Source organism: Pygoscelis adeliae, unplaced genomic scaffold (assembly GCF_000699105.1).
Source record: "Pygoscelis adeliae isolate BGI_AS28 unplaced genomic scaffold, ASM69910v1 Scaffold14, whole genome shotgun sequence".
NCBI lineage: Eukaryota > Metazoa > Chordata > Aves > Sphenisciformes > Spheniscidae > Pygoscelis > Pygoscelis adeliae.
This window is the reverse complement of record NW_008825109.1, coordinates 20,839,865-20,857,711: the sequence shown is the minus strand read 5'-3', so window position 1 is coordinate 20,857,711 and position 17,847 is coordinate 20,839,865. Positions and strand designations below refer to the sequence as shown.

Below are 17,847 nucleotides of genomic sequence, written 5' to 3'. Positions count from 1 at the left end.
AAGGCAGGAGACAAAGGCTGTTGTCCGGTAAGTTCAGTGAGGAAAAAAATGTTATCCTCAAACAAGGCAGCTTTTCTCTAAAAACAAAGTATTATGAATGTACTGCAGTTCTGTGGAATGTTGATCTAAAGCATCGCAAACTAAGGTAGTGCTGCAAGAGATGGCATAATATACTTCTAAGAGGGTCCTGGGAGAACAGAAAGTCTTTCACTGTAGTCTTGAGTGATTGCTGGGATGAAGTGGCAGAGGACTCTAAGAGCTTCAGTAAACACTTTGTTACTGAGGTTCAAGAAAAGGTCAGCCCTACGGCACATCATTTGTACCCTTTCCAGCAACTGTCAGCATTCTGGATGAGAGCAGCTCTAGTGCTCCAAGGGTCAGGTGAAATCTAGAGGCAGCCAAGATACACACCGTGTTGCCCAATGTCTGGGTTTTTTTTCTCCCAAAACGTTGATTCAGATCCTCCCCAAATACATGTGTCCCATAGGCAGGGCAAGGCTGAAACCCATGGCCTTCACTGAGTATTAGTCACCACTAGCCTCAAACTGAAAATGGAAAAAAAGAACACTATAAAAATGCCTGTGATGCATTTGGTTTTGTAACAGGATTTATTGGAGACGGAAGAGGGGGAAGAAGCATTTCTCAATCCCCAAATAACTGAGTTTTCTTTTACACAAGGCTGGAGCAAACTGGCATACTCTTCCCCTTGCGTGTGTACAGTTGGGTTTCTTTTTTAAGCAGTATTGGGCATTATCTTGCTCTCAGGAACTGATGTTGCTGGATAATGGGCATGAATTTTACAGAGGAATTACACATCCTGAGCTCAGGGTGTACAGACAGAAACCTGAGGGCTAAATCTTCCTTTTGGTGATTTACATGGCGTAACAGCACTGATGATAAAGTCACTTCCTGATCTCAGCAAGGGCTGTTTCAGTCAGGGTCGTATCTGACCCCGGTTTTCTTTTGATGGCAGTTTCTCTGAGAACTGTCCTCTGAGGGGTTAGAGCTATACCACAGGGCACGATTGTAACTTAAGACTTCTCTTTTTTCACTCCATAGGCAGAGTTTTTTCAGGCATAACAAGGTTGCAAAAGGCTGTTTTGCATGCATTGAAGTATCTAGCGCAGTTGGACTCAGTTATTTTTCTTTTTAGGGCTAACTGCAATTGCCTTGGCAAACAGCCTGATCTGGAGAGGATTACTACAAACATGCCAGCACAGCTGGGATTTATTATAGGACAGACAATCTCTTCTCCCTCTTTAGCTACACAACCTCAAAATAAGTGCTGTCTTTGCTGCCTTCCTTTAGATGAGGTTGGTTCCTAGTTAGCTGTAGCCAAAGCTGAATTTTTGTATCCATATTCAGAAAGAATTGCTTTCCCCTTACACTGACCTCACTCTCTACAGGAGTTGAGTCAGTATGATACGAGGATGGGAGAAGAGAAGAAAATGGAAAGAATTCTCAGCTCTGACATAATTCAAACTGCTTTAAAAAAATGTTAAGGGAATGGTGTGCTGGGCTCGAGTAGATCAGCCTGAGAGAATCAAGGAAAGTGCCTGTCTCCGTAGGTCCTGTGTACAAGCAAAGGTAGATTATTTTTTATGTTAGGGCTGGGTTCTTTAAAGGGTGCTGAAGAAAGTAAGCACTAAATGTACTGAATCTTTTGAAAATCTTAGTTGCAAACATCATTATTTCTTTTTTTCTTCTTCCCTTTCCCTGAGTCTCTATCTGAGCCAGCTGACAGATCCTAATGCATTAAAAAAAAATCTTTCCCTTTTCTCAGACATTAGAGATCTCCCATAATGTTTTACAGTGCAGCTTCAGTTAATGTCTGTGAAGACACATAGCTAATTAATTAACCCTTTGCATGTCTTTCTCCCTATTTATAAATATTGCATATTTTTTAGTTCATGGATATTGGTAATACCTATGCAAGAGATGCATCTTCAGATCTAAGGGGAACTTTTTTCTTTAGCTAAATTACTCTAAGATTCAAAGTAGCCACAGCAACCTGAAGTTAATGCATATAGTTAATCAGTTATCTCCTGTATTTTTCTGTGGTGCTTCTGGTCTCAAATAAAATCCAACCTTTCTTCCTTTTTTTTTTTTTTTTTAAGGGAATCATGACAAAGCAACATACAAACCATTTCCTAGCTCCAATGAAATGGGTGTCTGTTGACTCCCGTGGTTCACATTGTTTTGAAATTTCCTGAGGAAGATAGGTTGTAGCAAAGAAAAGTTAAGTTGCCATCTTTCATATTTGTACTGCAGTCCAGACATTTTTGTATCTCAGTGAAATTCCTGACTGCAACTTGTCAGACCTAAGCAGATGACTGTTAGTCTGATGGTATAGATTGTATTCTAAAAATGTATTGTGTCAGATGATACACTAATACCTACCAGCTTGAGTTCCTTCCAGCATACGTTGGGACAGATCTTGTGACTAAGAGAGGAGCAGTAGATCTGATATAGTTTGACTTTCATAAGATTTTGGCAATATCTGATATGTCTCTCCAAAGTACAAAAATTTGGATTAATTCAAACTTCCGTAATGCGCATGCATAGCTGATGAAATAAATGATTTGCAGCACTCTCAAGCTGGCGTTGTATCGATGGAGTCCTACAGAAATCTCCCTTAGTCTGATACTCTTCAGTATTTTCATGACTACTTGGAAGAGGGGCTAGAAAGGCATGTACAGGAATGCTGTAGGACACAGTCTGGGATAGGATTGCAAGCCAGTTGACAGGGTTGAGAATTCAAACTTATCTTGATGTCTTGGGAAAATAGTGTGGAATAAATAGGATGGAATTCAGCATCACTTCATCAATGCAACCATGTACAGTGCTTTGGTATCAAGTGACTTTCTGGCTCAGTTAGGGAGAAAGAATGACTAGGCAGCAAGTCTATAGAATAGGATCAGAGGGTGGATCACAGTCTGAACACAAGTTAAATATGTGAAGTTCAAGTGAAAAAGACAGAAAAAAGCCACCCCAGCTTCAGTAAACAAGAGCATCAAGCTCTACTCAGCACTGCTAAAGCCTCATTTGGAGCAGAGTGTCTGGCTTTGGGCACCACACTTCACCAGTGATACAGAACCAGTTATTAAGACTAGAGAAGAGAGATTTGTTAGAGGTTTGTAGATTATATGAGGGGTTGCTGTAGAATGGAAAGGTAACTGACTGTTCTCTCCATTCACAGAAGTCTTGGGCTTGTAGAGCAGCTCAGCAATGCACTTTGCTGACCAGTGAAAGAAGCATGTGGACTTTCCCTCATGGGCTGTGTTAAATGCAGGTTAGAGAAGCTTCAGTCACAAGTGGGTTCGGGATAGCCAATTTGGATGCTAGGCAAGTGTTGGGACTGACTAACCTGTCAAGGTCTCTCCCACTGTTGTTTCCTGTGATCCCATGCTGAGTTTCTCATCTCTAGACTGCTTAGTGTTCTCCCAGGCTGCTCGTTAACCAGTTCATTTACTTGCTCTGTTACAAAAAGATGAACCAATTAAAATCAGAAAAAGGTGTTTGCGAGCCACTTTTTCTCACAGCATCAGTGGCTGAGTAACACTAAATGTCAGGTATTTCAAGCCTACACAGTGCAGCAAGGATAGGAGATGACACAAATAGACTTCTGTCATGCAAATGAAAGTCTGGTATAAAAATAAGAGCATCAGGGTTTTCAGCAGAACCATGAGCCCCTGCAACCTCTTACCTCACTTTCAGACTCTGTACAGCCTAATTATAGTTCTGCAGATGGTGTTTATTTTATTATGCACATGCGTAAGGGGAGAACTGGGGAGAGCTCTGCGTCTTGGATGGCAGAGTGCTCCCTGTGGGCATAAATAATACAACAACTGCTTTTATTAGTGGTGTTGTATCAGAAATAGTGTGGCTATTATATGGTAATGATGTATAATAAGACCCAGTAACCTCCTTTAAACTTTTCCTTGGAAATGTGAACATATTTCTCTTTTTTACAGCACAGATGATGCAGGCTGATCCTGAGAAAAGGGATTAGGGTTAAACCACTATGTTTGCAAAGGAGGTATTTCTAGTGGAACTCAGAACCCAAGTGCTTAGGTTGCAAGGGAGAGAAGGCATCAGGTCTCCTGAAATGCCTGGGCCACATCTCATGTCAGTCTCTCTTCCTTGTTATTCCTCTGATGGTAGTTGGCTTGGTCCTCAACTCTCCTAAATTATCGCTGCTGGGACCATTATTGGAAAAGTGATTTAAAAAAAAAAAATAATTTTTTTTAAACTAAAAATGCTTAAAGATCCTCACAAGGACTGCAGAATAATATATTTAAATAGCACATTTCTGTGTTGGGGGAATTGTGGCTTAGATAGCTAATTCCATCTCAAAAGTATTCCTTAGAATTTGCTATACTGCATAAGTGGTGAAAAGCAAAAAGCCCAGAAGAGAGCAAACAGCTGAAATTAGCTATAGCTTGCACCTGAGTATTAGCGTGCATCTCATCTGAGCCACACAGTGACAGTCATCATAGAAGCTGTTATAATGGCTGTAATTAATGACAAGAGAAACAGAGCTAATGTCATTTTCTTACACTGGTCTTTAGTCTCAGAAGTCCAGGGCTCCTAGGCAGTTTAATAAGAAAGGGTTTATCAAGCAGGATCCTGAAGAATTTAGTGACTATGGTGGAAACAGGGAGGTGCTGTTTCTAAGTTCTGCTGTTCCATGTTTGCTTTGGACCTCAGTGGTCAGCAAATGCTAATCTCATCCATAAGTTTTGGCAGTTGATACATGCTGCTCTCTGATTTTTCTCTGAGGACTGTGTGAGATGCGAGACACACTTCAATTAAAAAATGACAGTTTAATGTGGTTATTCTTAGCAAACCAAACCAAATAAGAGAAGATATTTGTAATACATGGTAGTGCTTGATTTCTTTCAAAACCAATGAAAGTTTTGGCTTCCTCTAGTGACAGAAAAGTTTGGACAATTTTAACCCTGAAAGCTCAATTTATCCCTTGTTTATTACACTAACAAAAAAACACTTTGAAAGGAAAAACAAACTAGAAATTATTACTGCCAGACATGCACGGAAATGGGATGTGAAACTTGAGTCTACCCAAGCTGGGTTTAGAATGTCTGCTACCACCGTGAAGGCCAAGTAGTCAGCTGATGCCAACCCCTGCAACAGGCAACTGGGTTGATTTACATCAGCTGAAGTGCTAGCCTGAAGTCCCTGTTGCCTTTATATATCAGAGCATCCAGGCAGATTGAATGAATCTGTCCGTGACGCAGATGAGTATCTTGTACATGGTCAGTTTTCCTCATAGGCACCATTTTGTTATTCAGAATTTTATTAAGGTCTATTAATAAGCTTTGAAATTTCTCTAAGTGAAGACACATGTAAGAAATACTGACAGAAGAACAGTGTCATACAATGATCAGCACTTGTTTCCCAAGAGGCATTTAAAATTTCTATCAATTGTTATTTAATGAGAAAAGTCTCATGCCAAAAATATCATTTTCTTAAAGAAAACAGCAGCAGCTCCATGCATTACATACCGTGAGCTGACTTCAGGCTGCCATCTGCTAAACCAGCCCAGCAAAACAGGCTTTCAGCTCAGCGCTGAGGTGGTTCTTTTCACTGAAAATAAGTTCAGCTGGCACTGATTTGTCACAGTCCCATCAAAGGGAAGACTGAGAGGTTTTGACATGCCCGTGGTGTGTAGCCAGGCTTGGATTGCAATCTTGGTATTTTGGGATCATCATCTATAATTATCAAAGGGCAGTGAGAATCCATGAGGTAAGGAGCACAGCTCCTTATTCCGCTGCTGGTACCAAACTGAAAAGACTGCAGTAAATTTGGAGTCTCCTGTCATTTTGAGGTGAGAGGGAGTTATTTATTCTGCATTTCTAATGCCTGGATATAAGATCGTTTCCTTCCCACAGTGTTGAAATTTAGGGTTATTCTTATACTGTGAAAGAGCAGAATTTCTTACCGCTGTCTGCTCTTCCATCCTCTCAACCAGTCAGGAAAAGCAATGATTCACACGAGAGTGTCATGAGCAATCACTGGGTTGAAACCAGTAGGTTCCATATCAATTATGGGACAGTCAGATTACCTGTTTTCTGAAGCGTTGCTTGGAAGGTTCTCTCTGGGACTGTGAAGCCACATACATATCTGTTCAGCAGAGCACCGTCTACCAAGGATTTCTTGGTAACAAACACAATACTGCTGCAAAATGTACCCCTGTGGCTTTCCCACGTTCAATGATACTTAGAGATGCTCCTTTTAGTGCCTTGATCTGCAGGCTATAAAGACACAGCAAGGGGCAATCTAGTGAGGAGCAGGGAGACGTCACAGGAAGAGCCAACTATGCTTTGGTGAGAATCTGCATGTAAATAGAGATGGAGCCAGGAAAGCAACGGGTGAGGAGGAACGAGTGGTTCTAATAAGAGCCAGGTAAATGAAAAAGATGGAACGCAGAGAATGAGAGGCATATTTCACAGACGTGTATTCTCTGCCTTCTTTGGTGCTGGGTGGCAGGGGTCATTGCAGTAACTCATGCTGTTGGTGGAGGAGGGTTTCCAGTATGTCAGCCAAGGGAGTGGCAATGAAGGAAGAGGAGCTTAGAGTTCTGGTGTCAGTAGCATAATTTCCTGCTGCTTTTCTTAATGTTGGGGGGGTTTCGGTCAAAGCCTTTCCCTGCAATGCTTCTTCTTTCTCCTTTCACTTACTTTCAGTTCATTAACTGCCCCAATGCCAAGTAAGTCTTACAAATGTTGAATTAATTCCAGTCCTCAAAGATCACCTTCAGCTGAGGGCAGTACTAGGAACTCTGGCAAAAAAATTGGCAAATCCTGGTGTTTAGATAAGGCAACGCAATCTACTTGTAAGAACTTAAATAATCCTGTATACCCTGACTTTCAAATATACTCAGTGCCAGAGGGCTTTTGAACTTCCTGGTACAGAAACTCCATGCTTCAATGGGAATGTGATGCAGAACAAGTGTGGAGAGGAATAGCTGAAAGGATGCTGTGATCATTTCTGGAGTGGAGCCTCCAGTAATCTCTGGTTTGCTTTGTTAGGACCTCTGTGAAGACCCCCACTTGTTTGTGAATGGAATCAGCTCCCATGACTTACACCAAGGCACCCTGGGGAACTGCTGGTTTGTGGCTGCATGCTCCTGCTTGGCTCTGAGGAAGACCCTCTGGCAGCAGGTAGGTGATCACGTGCTTGGCGCATGAAAATAAAGCTAATAAATCTTGGTTGTTTCCCTGCCTATCAGCCAGTGTTTTTCCCTCTAGGCCTAATGTGCCTCTGATGAGTGGTGAATTTTGGTGGATTCAAATCTTCCCCTTCTTTAGAAGCTCATTTTTCATGTTAGGAGACCTCCCTACTCCACAGTCCCATTGAGCACCAAAGAAGAGATATAGCAAAGCCAGAGTGCAATAGGTTCTGTTTGTCTTTCTCTGCAGATCAATTTGAATTTTACCTTCCTAAAAGATTCTTTGAAGTGGGACTATATTTGACTTTGTACCAAATTCACCCTCTTTTTTCACTGCTTCATCTATTTAAGGTCAACAGCTCATGAAGCTGAATACCAGCATAGTGCATGCTCCAGGGCAGTCTGCCCTCTCAATAAATCTTAACATAGTGCATTTGATGAACTTTCCCTTGCATGATTTCACAGGTGATTCCAGACTTTAACGAACAAGAATGGGACCCTAAAAACCCAGAGAAATACGCTGGGATTTTCCGTTTCCGTTTCTGGTGCTTTGGAGAATGGACAGAGGTGGTTATTGATGATCTGCTGCCAACAATGGACGGGAAGTTGATCTACTGCCATTCCAATGCGAAAAATGAATTCTGGAGTGCATTATTGGAGAAAGCTTATGCAAAGTATGAGCTAGTTCATTATCCTTTTAGTCCTCAGTGCTGTCCCTTCTATCCCTCTGTTTGTTTTGTCTTTCAACTCTATCATACTTTCCATAGTTTTGCTGCTAGTAGAGAACCTAAAAACGATTGAAAACTCCTCCTTTAATCTGCAAGGAGGACGTGAATCATAAAAGAGTGCAATGCACTCTACTTCAGCAGCCCAAAGCTTTAAGGATCATTACACTCCTTTCCTAGAAACCCGGGAAAGGTTTATCTGTAATCTGCTGTTTTGTTTTGTTTCACTCTGGTTTTTTTTTTCCTTTGGTGAGACACAAATGTATTACCTACATTCAAGCCAAATTAGAGCACTTCTAACAGCCACTTGGTGACTGCGAATGTTCTGTGTTACCTCCAGGCTGGCTGGATCTTACGAAGCCCTAGATGGAGGCAGCGCTGCAGATGCAATTGTGGATTTCACTGGAGCAGTGGCAGAATCTATTGATTTGGTACAGGGCAAATATGGTGAGATTATTTCTGAGCAGATGAAGCTGTTTGAAGACTTGTTGAAAGTGCATAAAAGAGGCGGGTTGATCAGCTGTTCCATTACGGTATGTATAGAGAGCTGGATTTTAAGACTTAATTTCAATGAAAAAAATCTGGAAAAAATACCATTATTAGTATAAGTGTATTGAGTATGTCCTTCATTTGTATGCTTTGGAAAAGCTTTGTATGGAAAAAGCTAACAACTTGGCAGTGCTGTCAGCCAAGTACAACTCCATGAGCCACTAAATACAATCACAAAACCGCAAAGCCATTTGTGCTGCCACTTTCCTGTGGATCTGAAATGCTATTCTTTCTGAATGGCCACAGTTGTGTATTGACCCGAGGTTAATCCACCTAGAATGCCCTAATTTACAGGCCAGATGGCAGCGTTCAATTTCTTTATTTCTCGGGGAAATCTGTTTACAGAAAACAGTTCTGCCGGCACTGAGCTGCTGAGACTTCTTGACTTTGGTTGTGATGATGCAGTCGTCTCGTCAGTGTAACACTGGAGCTGAGCTGAAAGGCTTAGCTCACTTGGTTATTCAGGTAGTACTGTTTGTTAATAAGACTCCCCACTAGAATTAACCAGCAAAACTTGCCTACGCTGGCTAATGTGAGGCAGCTAACTCAGGTGCGTACATCAGGAGGCCAGAAATTCCCTTAGTAGAGAGGGGATGGCTTCCCCAAGGGTGTTACAGGGTTGCCTTCTGTGGAAGCTTTACCTCTCTCCATTCACTTGAGGTGCTAGAAGGCAGATGAGTAGCAGCTCCCAAAGGGTGCTATATACTTCACAAACCACAGGCAGACAAAGGCCTTGCGCAGCCCCTTACCGTAGAAGGGAAACCAGTGACAACTTGGCTTACCTCGCCTTCTATCAAAGTCTGCAATGTCAGGCCATGACTGGGTTAGCACTGAAATTCTCACCTTGTCTGAAGCTGTTACTGCATGTGGAGGGCTAACAAACTGCCATGGCACCTGAATATTTCCTAAAGGATTGCTTTTAAATGATTAAAGTGCAGCCTGCAGGAAAGGGATCATTCTCTAGAAGTTGCAGGGTTGGCATCTAGGTGCACTTCAGCATCTTACTCCCATGCCCTCTGCTTCCAATTTAAGACCTTAGCTAAGGCTAATCTTATGTGGACTTAGTTAAATCACTTAAATGCTTTGCTTTAATTTCCCCGTCTGTGAAACGAACATCATATTACTGCAGCACTTAACTATTTCATACCTGTAGTGTAAACTGGTGGACCCCCAAGTGTTGGTTCATTCAGAAATTCTTGCAAGTATCACGGTAGTTGTGCAGTTGTCTAGAACAACACAAAATCAGCCATGTTTGGAGATGCCTGAGAACATTACCTGTTTAGCTGGCCCTGGCCATGCACTGCCCTGCACCAGCGCCATGGTACCAAAGCGGATCACGTGGTACCTTCTGGGAGATGAATTTGAACCTGAGAACGCAGCTGGGATAGAACAGGAGACCTGAACTGTCCCTCCCAGCAACATCAGGCAACAGCTCAGAAACAAATTATTCTAGGTCTTTGGTGTTTGATTTACCTTTTTCACAAGGTCTGAATTTTTATTTAGAAAGAATTCCATCTGGTTTGCTCAGACCAGGCTGGCGGACCAGACTTCCTGGTGTGAACTGTTGTTATAAATATCGTTTCTGGGATGATAGGTTGCTCCCAAATGCTAAAGCAGTTCAGCTTCTTAACGTGGATCTGGTGAGGAGGTAAGCTACGTACTGGGAGTTGTATTTCAAACAGCAATTAATTAGGGAGTTGTAATACCTTCACTTCTTCCTGGCATTATATTTCTGCCTGTCAAACGCAGATGCTTCTAAACATTGATTACACAGGGGCTGTTCCTACTGGTTTGGCTTGACTCGTCTGCATTTATCACTTTTTGATAGATGTATTATACACACAGTGAAGGTATAGAATATGTAATACTCAAGTGGCTTCATCGCTAACATACAAACATGTCATCATTTTCCTTGGATTACAAGATAGCCCTGAGCTTCACCATTTAGAAATTTGAACAGACAGTAGATGTTTAAATATCTCAATTAAATAAATAAATCCCTTCAGAATGAGGTGGGAAAGGCAGCCCAGCAGTAAGAAAAGCCTGGGGGATAATAAAGGCAGCAGGAGAGGTTACAGATTCCCATGCTGTCAAGGACTCTTGTTTGGTTTTAGTTGTGAAAAATGCAAGTGAAAGTGTTACATTGGAGAAAGCCCAAACCCACTGGAAATGTCAGCCAGTCTTGGTGTAACACATGAGCTGATTCTTTAAGAGCTGCTGTCGGTGAAAGGCAAAGAGGTTTTGGCGAGAGTCTCACAGTTGCCAGACCATCTGTCAGTTCCAATTTGATATAAATGTATCTTTTTTTTTTTTTCCTGATTTCTTATCTTTGGGGATGGAACACTGTTGTATCAGCGCAACACCTGCCTTAGGAGAAGGACCCCGTCTGTTTAGACCAGAGAAATTTTGAAATGGGTAAAAATATCTGAGAAAGTATTATGTGCATTCCATAACTCTAATAAGTCCATCTCTCTCCACCAGGGCAAAGGCTTGCTTGATCATTGAGCTCTTAATTAGGTTATTACAAGTTTGCACACAAGGATCTGCACTGAGTCTAATCTTCCTTCCTTGCTGTCCAAGGGAGTGAGTGTCTTAAGGCCCAACGGGTTATAGCCCAATATAGGTGAGAGACACTCTGGGTATGGCTCAGTGCAAAGATGCCCATGCTGGCTCCAGCGAGGGTGTGATGAATCCGGAGGCACGACCATTTGGATTGTTTCTGGTTCAGAAGAAGGGCTATAGTACTGGCACAGCTTTACTTTTTCCACTATCCTGCCCGGTACGTGTTGCTCAGGAGCAGCATTGTACTGGCTTTGTAAAGGGCCAGTCATTCAAAGCAACTCCAGCATCTTTATATGACACTGCTTTTCTGTTTTTAGATGTACTTAGGAGATTTTGATCTGGATGCATTAAATGAAATTGTGGTCTTTTTCTGAGCTTGACAATTTTTATGTATTCTTAGATCAGCATCTGATCAGGCCTAGGTCATCCAGCAGCACAGTTTACTGCCTGATCACTGCTGGAAACTAGGCTTCTTATGTGAAGTCTATGAGAAGCAAACCCAGTTCCTAAGAAAGCCTGCAGATCTGCCAGTTGCCACGTAAGAGAGGCCTGCCAGGTCACGAGTGAGGTACAGGACAGGTTTGACAAATGGCTAGAAAGTTTTCTTGCCTGTGCCCTCTATTTTTACCCACTGCCAGTAGTTCTTCCTGGGTATCAAATTTACCTCAACACAGAAACAGGTATTGAACTCACTGGCTCAATCCTTTGGCCCCACAAAGCATCCAGTTGAGGACACCACCAGACAGTGCTATGTCTGAGCCCGGTCATCGATATTCAGAAGAGCCATTTTGCAAAGATGACAAGATTTTGGAAGGGCTGATAAACGTTGTCCATCAGCCCAGTCTTTAACTCTCTGAGGCCAGGAGGATACAGAATGGCTGTAGCAGGCAGTATTCTCCTATGCTCTGGTCTTCTGTCTGCTAGCACTTGTCTGGCACTATCACGCAAAAGACCAGACTAGTGAGCCACTAGTTTTGAGCCCCAGTGCTGTTGTTTTCCTGCATAGTCGAATCACTTGGGAAGGGAACATATGGCTCTGCGAAAGAAAACAAGCCTACCCCATCTTGCCCCTTGAACGTGTAGCTCTCAGGTACCTCAGTGATGTGAGTTCTTTTTTTTAATTGTCGTTCTTGGTGCTAAAGGCTTCCTCTGGTAGTACCAATGAAGAGGAGACAGAGATGGGTCTTGTCATCGGCCATGCCTACTCAGTGACCGCAATTCGGAAGCTGCGCCTTGGAGAAAGGCTTATATTCTCTTTTAAGGCAGAAAAGCTGTTCATGATCAGGCTGAGGAATCCCTGGGGAAAAAGAGAGTGGAACGGTGCCTGGAGTGACAAGTAAGTGCTGCAAACCCAGTGTCTAAGGAATGAAACTGTGATTAGGGCCACTGGACGTTAAATGCATGGTTAAACACTGTTGAGACACTGCGTCAGTCTGCAATACTCAGTGATGGCTGAACCGTTGTGCCATCTCTTCCCACGTATAGCATTCTTTGAGCAAATGAACACATCCTGGAGGAGCCAGGCGGTTATGGCTTCCTGGACCTTAGTTTACTGTATACATCATTGTTCTGGCACACTGGAGCATGAGTAGAAAAATAGCCTACGATTAAGGTGATGAGTCAAGAACATGAGGTTTGTTCCCAGCTTCACCACAGTTTGTCTGTGACTCAGTTTCTCATCTGTAATTGCTAGCTGCTGGGGATGGTATGTGTCTTTTATTCTTAGATAATTTAAGTGACTGGTAAAAAATGCTGTAAAATTGCCACATTTGTGATTTCTTGAATTATTTTCTAATGAATTTTAATATAGGCCATGAGCTTAGCAGGCACCCCTACAGAGACAGAAATGATTGCTGGAGGGGATGTATTCCATCACTGGCAATTTACACATGAAAAACATTTAACTAGGATGTTACAGTTCAACACTGTGCTTACCAGCCACTCTTAGCATTTAATAATGCAATGTTCTTAGCAACAGCATATTAAGTTCTTATCTTCCATACTTTAGCTAGCAAAAATCTATTACTTTCAAAGAGTTTGGTTCAGGTGAAGTGCAAAGAATGTGCAGAAGAGCTACTGTGTCTTGTTTAACTTAAGCCCTGTGTTGCCCACTAGCCCTTGTCTTGGCACAGCTGTTTTTTCCAGTGGAAGCACTGAGAAGTCTGAGGTTGGCCCATGGTTTTTGGCCCAACAGAATTAAATTGAGAATTTCCAGATAGGTTAAGAAAATGTCCATTAAGGCAAGCAACCTCCCCTCCCTCCTGCCAACCACCTTCAACTTTATCCTCCAAGTACTTTTGGAAAGGGAGTGAGGAATTGTGGCTCTGTTTATCTAATGTAACACAGTAGGGAAGGGGCCCGTGCTGCCTTCTATCATGTTGTCTGATTTAAGCATCAGACACCTTGCATTTAAGATCCTGTGCTCCCCTGCAGTCAGTGGAAAGAGGCAGATGCCTCCAGGGGACACGTAAGTTACATGCTAATGCAGGCCATGAAGTGTCTACGCAGTGTAGTGTTACTCTGGAAACTGAACACTAGGCTTGTGCTGCAGCAGTTTCTTCTCAAAGGCTCTCTGGGGAAATCTCAGACCTCAGGCCTGTTTTATTTAAGAACACTGAAAGCCAAAGAGAATACTCTGGTCTACTCGAGTGTTCAATAAGCTCCTGAGGAGGAAAACCAGGTTTCTTTTGAAGGGCCTTCAGGGAATGGAGTCAATCTCATATGACCTTCCAAACCAGCTGCTTAAGTGTCCTAAGGGAGGGTGTGACAAAGGAAATCAATAAAGTTCTGCTTTAGTTGTGCCAATTTCCCATTCATCTCTTTCTTTTTTAGTAGCTTTCAAATCAATTAATGTTTTAAAACTCCTCCTGTAAGCCCCACACTTTCTTCCTGAATATCATCTGTCCTTTCAGTACTCCGATGTTACCTTTATGACAAGGGACCATGACAGAATTTTACTTGCGCTTTTTTTTTTCCCCCAGGTAAGAGTATTTAATTTAAGTTATTAATTGTCTTTGTTGTTTGCTTTTTTTTTCCCCTCCTTTTTTTTCTTTTTTTTTCCTTTTAGTTCTGAGGAGTGGAAGAAAGTCAGCAATTCAGAACGTAAGAGCTTAGGACTCACTCTTGAGAATGATGGAGAGTTCTGGTGAGTGGGTGTCATGTGAAGGGTTTGGAGACACTGGCTACGCTAAGTAACTGTCATTAATTCTGCCATTTAACAGCTTTGAAAACAACCTCCCCAAATGGATAAGATGATCCAGTCCTGGCACGAGGCCTGTTTCTTTTAAACTCTCAAGGGATGACAGAGAAGAACAGAAAAAAAATTGATTAAAAACTAATAGAACAAAATTAGTAGCTCTCAGTAAATAGAAGTTTCAAACACCCTCAAAATCTATTACCTATGTTTAGGACATTCACTCAAAATCCAAGACAACGCATGTGCTGATTTACATGACAGAATGCCAAATATTGAACACACTGTCAATCCTGTTTACTGACTACTGTGCCTATCATCTGTAGGATTTCTAGGTCAACCATGGCTGAGGTATCTGTAAATACAATTGCAGCCAATGAATTTTGGTATTTCTTGGTGTTTTCCAGCATGGGCATGAGAAGTGTTCATTTGCTACAGAATCGCTAGAACTCTAATAATTTTGACTCTGCTTAAAGCTTAGATACACCGCGGCAGTCCAGCGACTTCTTCAGTAGATCATCAATACTGCATCAAGTGTGTTGGTAGGGCTCAGTATGAAAAGTCTTCAGTTTGCTTGGCTTCGTCGGAACTGGCAACTGGAAGCCAGCTGTAGGGTTTGGTTCTGGGCCATTAATAAGCCAGGACACGATGGTAGTTCAGAGATACCAGGCTGTTAGAGGAGGTAAATGTTTTTTAACTGCTCTGCAATCCAGTCTGTCACTTTAGCAGGCACAGGTTATAGCGTTGAGATGGTGCTAAATAAAAGCTATGTCCAGAGTACAGAGGTTTGAGTCATGCTCAGGGACAGATGTAACAATAAGGACTGTAATAATGAGGAGTGGATAGTGCTTTGGTTGATGGTAATGTCTTTTGCCTTTGCAAAACATATGTTATCAAATCCAGCCTGGTAGATACAACCTATCTTTTAGGCTTAGGTGCTGCAACAGAACAAATCCAGCGCTGACCAAACACACTGAGGTGATATTTCTCTAAATTAAGTTCTAAAATAGTGTGACTGTGGCTTCACAAATATTTCCACATGGAGAGCTTTCCAGTGAATCAGTTTGTCCTCTGGACAGCTGAGCAATGCCTCCTCTTAAATTACTGGAAGATTTCATGTGTTATTTTGGCTCTTTGCATGAGTATCGCTGTTTATTTTTAAATAAACCATTACTTTCCTGGTGTTCCATGGAATAGGATGACGTTTGAGGACTGGTGTAAGAATTTCACTGACGTGGACATCTGCCGGATTGTGAATACCTCCTACTTCAGTATCCACAAGACCTGGGAGAAGAAAATGATGCATGGGGCTTGGGCAAAGAATTCAGAGCCCCTGCTAAATCGCTCTGGTGGATGCTTTGATAACAAAGAGACCTTCCTTCAGAATCCCCAGGTGGGAATCCCTGTATTTTGTGAGGTGTTGAAGTGTATCCACTTTAGCTAGGGCTTCTGAAGTATCCACCCTATTTAGGAGTTGGCAGTGACTACTTCACAGAAATCTCATTGCCAGCATCTGTCCTCTGGGAGTACGCTGGTTCACTGCATGTTCCAGTGATTTCTGTGAAATCTCTCGGAAGAGTTTAGATATTTGTTTAGGACTGATCATGTTTGGGGCTGATGAGTCAGACACACCAGGATTAGTGAAGTCCTGCCCGGACTCCTTTCAGTTTCCCAGTTGTAGAAAGGCAGCAAGTCTGATTTGCTAATGACAGAACTCCACTCACTTAACACCCTTGAACAGCCTGAGGATTTGATCTACTGTATTTAGTTAGTATCCTTTTGCATTAATCTAAGATTCTGAAAGTATCTAGTCTCTTCCCCAAGCTCACCCTCTCATTAGCATTACAGAATTTTCCTTGTCTCATCCTACCTGGTAACTTCCAAGCTATTCAGTTTATCTGTTCATCCATTCTTAGCCCATTTCTCACCTTCCTGCCCTTCTCAGTGTTGTACATTTTCATCCCAGTGCATGCAAATTCAGGCATAAAACTTCCATTACTGTCAATGAGAGCTGGGCACTTACTGCTTTAGTTATTACTTTGAAAATTGACCTTTCTGTTCTTTTGTAATTCACCACATACTTTGGATTGATTAATTAAAGATGTTATTGTGTCTGCTTCTCCGCGCTTGTATGGGAGGTTTCTGTCTGCACCCCTCAATTTCCATAGCAGGATATTGGAGAAGCGCAGCCTTTGCTGATCAGACTAGGAGTGAATCTCAAACTCCCAGCTCATCCTGCCAGATAGGTGTAGATGGAAAAGCAGTTACTGCTCCGTCTTCTGCCAGTGCCTCATTTCCAGAGGGTGATTTTATTCAGCTCTTCCCCTGTATGATTCTGGATGTATTCCAAGTGCTTGTCTGGGTCTCATTTCTAAGTGTTTAGCTGCCACAGAGAACAAAATATACACGTTGCGGTTGAGTGCAATGCCTGATGCAATGGAAGTTCTTTTTATTCCAGTGTTATCTCTAGGCTAGTTGATTAAAAGGCTCTTAATAGCAGCGCTGGAACACACTGATGTTAGCTTAGGGCTGTTATAAATTACTGTGGCACATACCGCCATAGTCTAGAGGTAATCTCGTCTGTTCTCCCTGGGTGAAATGGTTGACACTGAGGCCTCCTGTGAAGTTTATCTGCACAGAGAGGGATTGTGACACTTCCAGTCCCTTTAAAATAAGGGAATTTAAGCCAAGCATAAACGTATTCCTACAGCCACCTGCTGATTTCCAGATTGTTACCCATTAGGACAGCTGAAATGTCATCAGATTAAAGATCGTCACAGTTGCATACCTCTCACCAGACCAAGAGAGCTCTCTTGCACTCTCACAGTTCCCCTTCCACACCTCCATTTGTGCCCCGGAACACTCTAGGCTATCTGACAAGGTAACGCTGCATATGGTTCAACAGGGACAAGAATTAAAATGCGCCTTACTAGGTGTTGCTGCATATTTATATCTCGCTTTTTAGATTCTCTCTGCAGAGGCTCTTTACAACACCTAGGACTCTCTTCAGGGTCATGTGCTTTCTCTGCCACAATGTTGATATAGCACACAAATAAGAGTACAAAGAGGCATTGAATTTATACCAAAAAACAGCCAGCCCACAATAGCAAGCAGTAGTTCTGTAGGAGGCCAATCTGGACTGTAAATACCATGAACAACTGATGAAGCCCAGAGGCTTGGGAAGGTATTGATTTTCTTTCCAATACTGCTGTGCTTCAGCCAATTCTGCTACAGGTTGCTGTTTCCTCCATGTGGGTGTGACACTGCCTGAGACAGTGAGGGGCAGGGATGAGAAATGGGATGGTGCCTTATTCTGCAGAGCTCTAACCACAGAGGGATGTGAAGGCGTTACAGGGGACCAAGGCAATCTCAGTATCTACCTCGGAGAAAAGCTCAATGGGGATTTGCTTTTTAGCAGCTCTTGGAGGAGCAGGGACAGCGGAATTGAACCACTGATGATATTCCTCTCCATGCTGTCAGAGAATTTCAGCTTAAATCAGAAGGTGTGGTGCACATAGGACGCAGCTGTGCACCACTGCAGTTTTATGCTTTTATTTGTTTGCTTCACATTTAAAGGTCTTTGAGGATGGAAGAATACAGCATCTGTCTAGACTTGGCGTAAATGC

The 17,847-nt window shown here is 42.4% G+C and overlaps 1 protein-coding gene and 1 long non-coding RNA gene across 2 annotated transcripts in view; one reads left to right on the top strand and one right to left on the bottom strand.

Annotated features, from left to right (window-relative positions):
• LOC103920161 overlaps positions 1–5,603 on the bottom strand; it is a 16,171-nt gene extending 10,568 nt beyond the window's left edge. The window contains exons 1-2 of the long non-coding RNA XR_663779.1: positions 5,526–5,603; positions 3,368–3,471 (exon numbers count right to left, since the gene is read on the bottom strand). This is a non-coding gene — a long non-coding RNA (uncharacterized LOC103920161). The remainder of the gene's footprint in view (positions 1–3,367; positions 3,472–5,525) is intronic.
• CAPN6 (calpain 6) overlaps positions 1–17,847 on the top strand; it is a 69,413-nt gene that overhangs the window by 35,923 nt on the left and 15,643 nt on the right. Inside the window, exons 4-9 of the mRNA XM_009327838.1 lie at positions 7,053–7,184; positions 7,658–7,866; positions 8,258–8,450; positions 12,171–12,364; positions 14,096–14,173; positions 15,419–15,614. Of these exons, the coding sequence (XP_009326113.1) occupies positions 7,053–7,184; positions 7,658–7,866; positions 8,258–8,450; positions 12,171–12,364; positions 14,096–14,173; positions 15,419–15,614 (1,002 nt within the window). The remainder of the gene's footprint in view (positions 1–7,052; positions 7,185–7,657; positions 7,867–8,257; positions 8,451–12,170; positions 12,365–14,095; positions 14,174–15,418; positions 15,615–17,847) is intronic.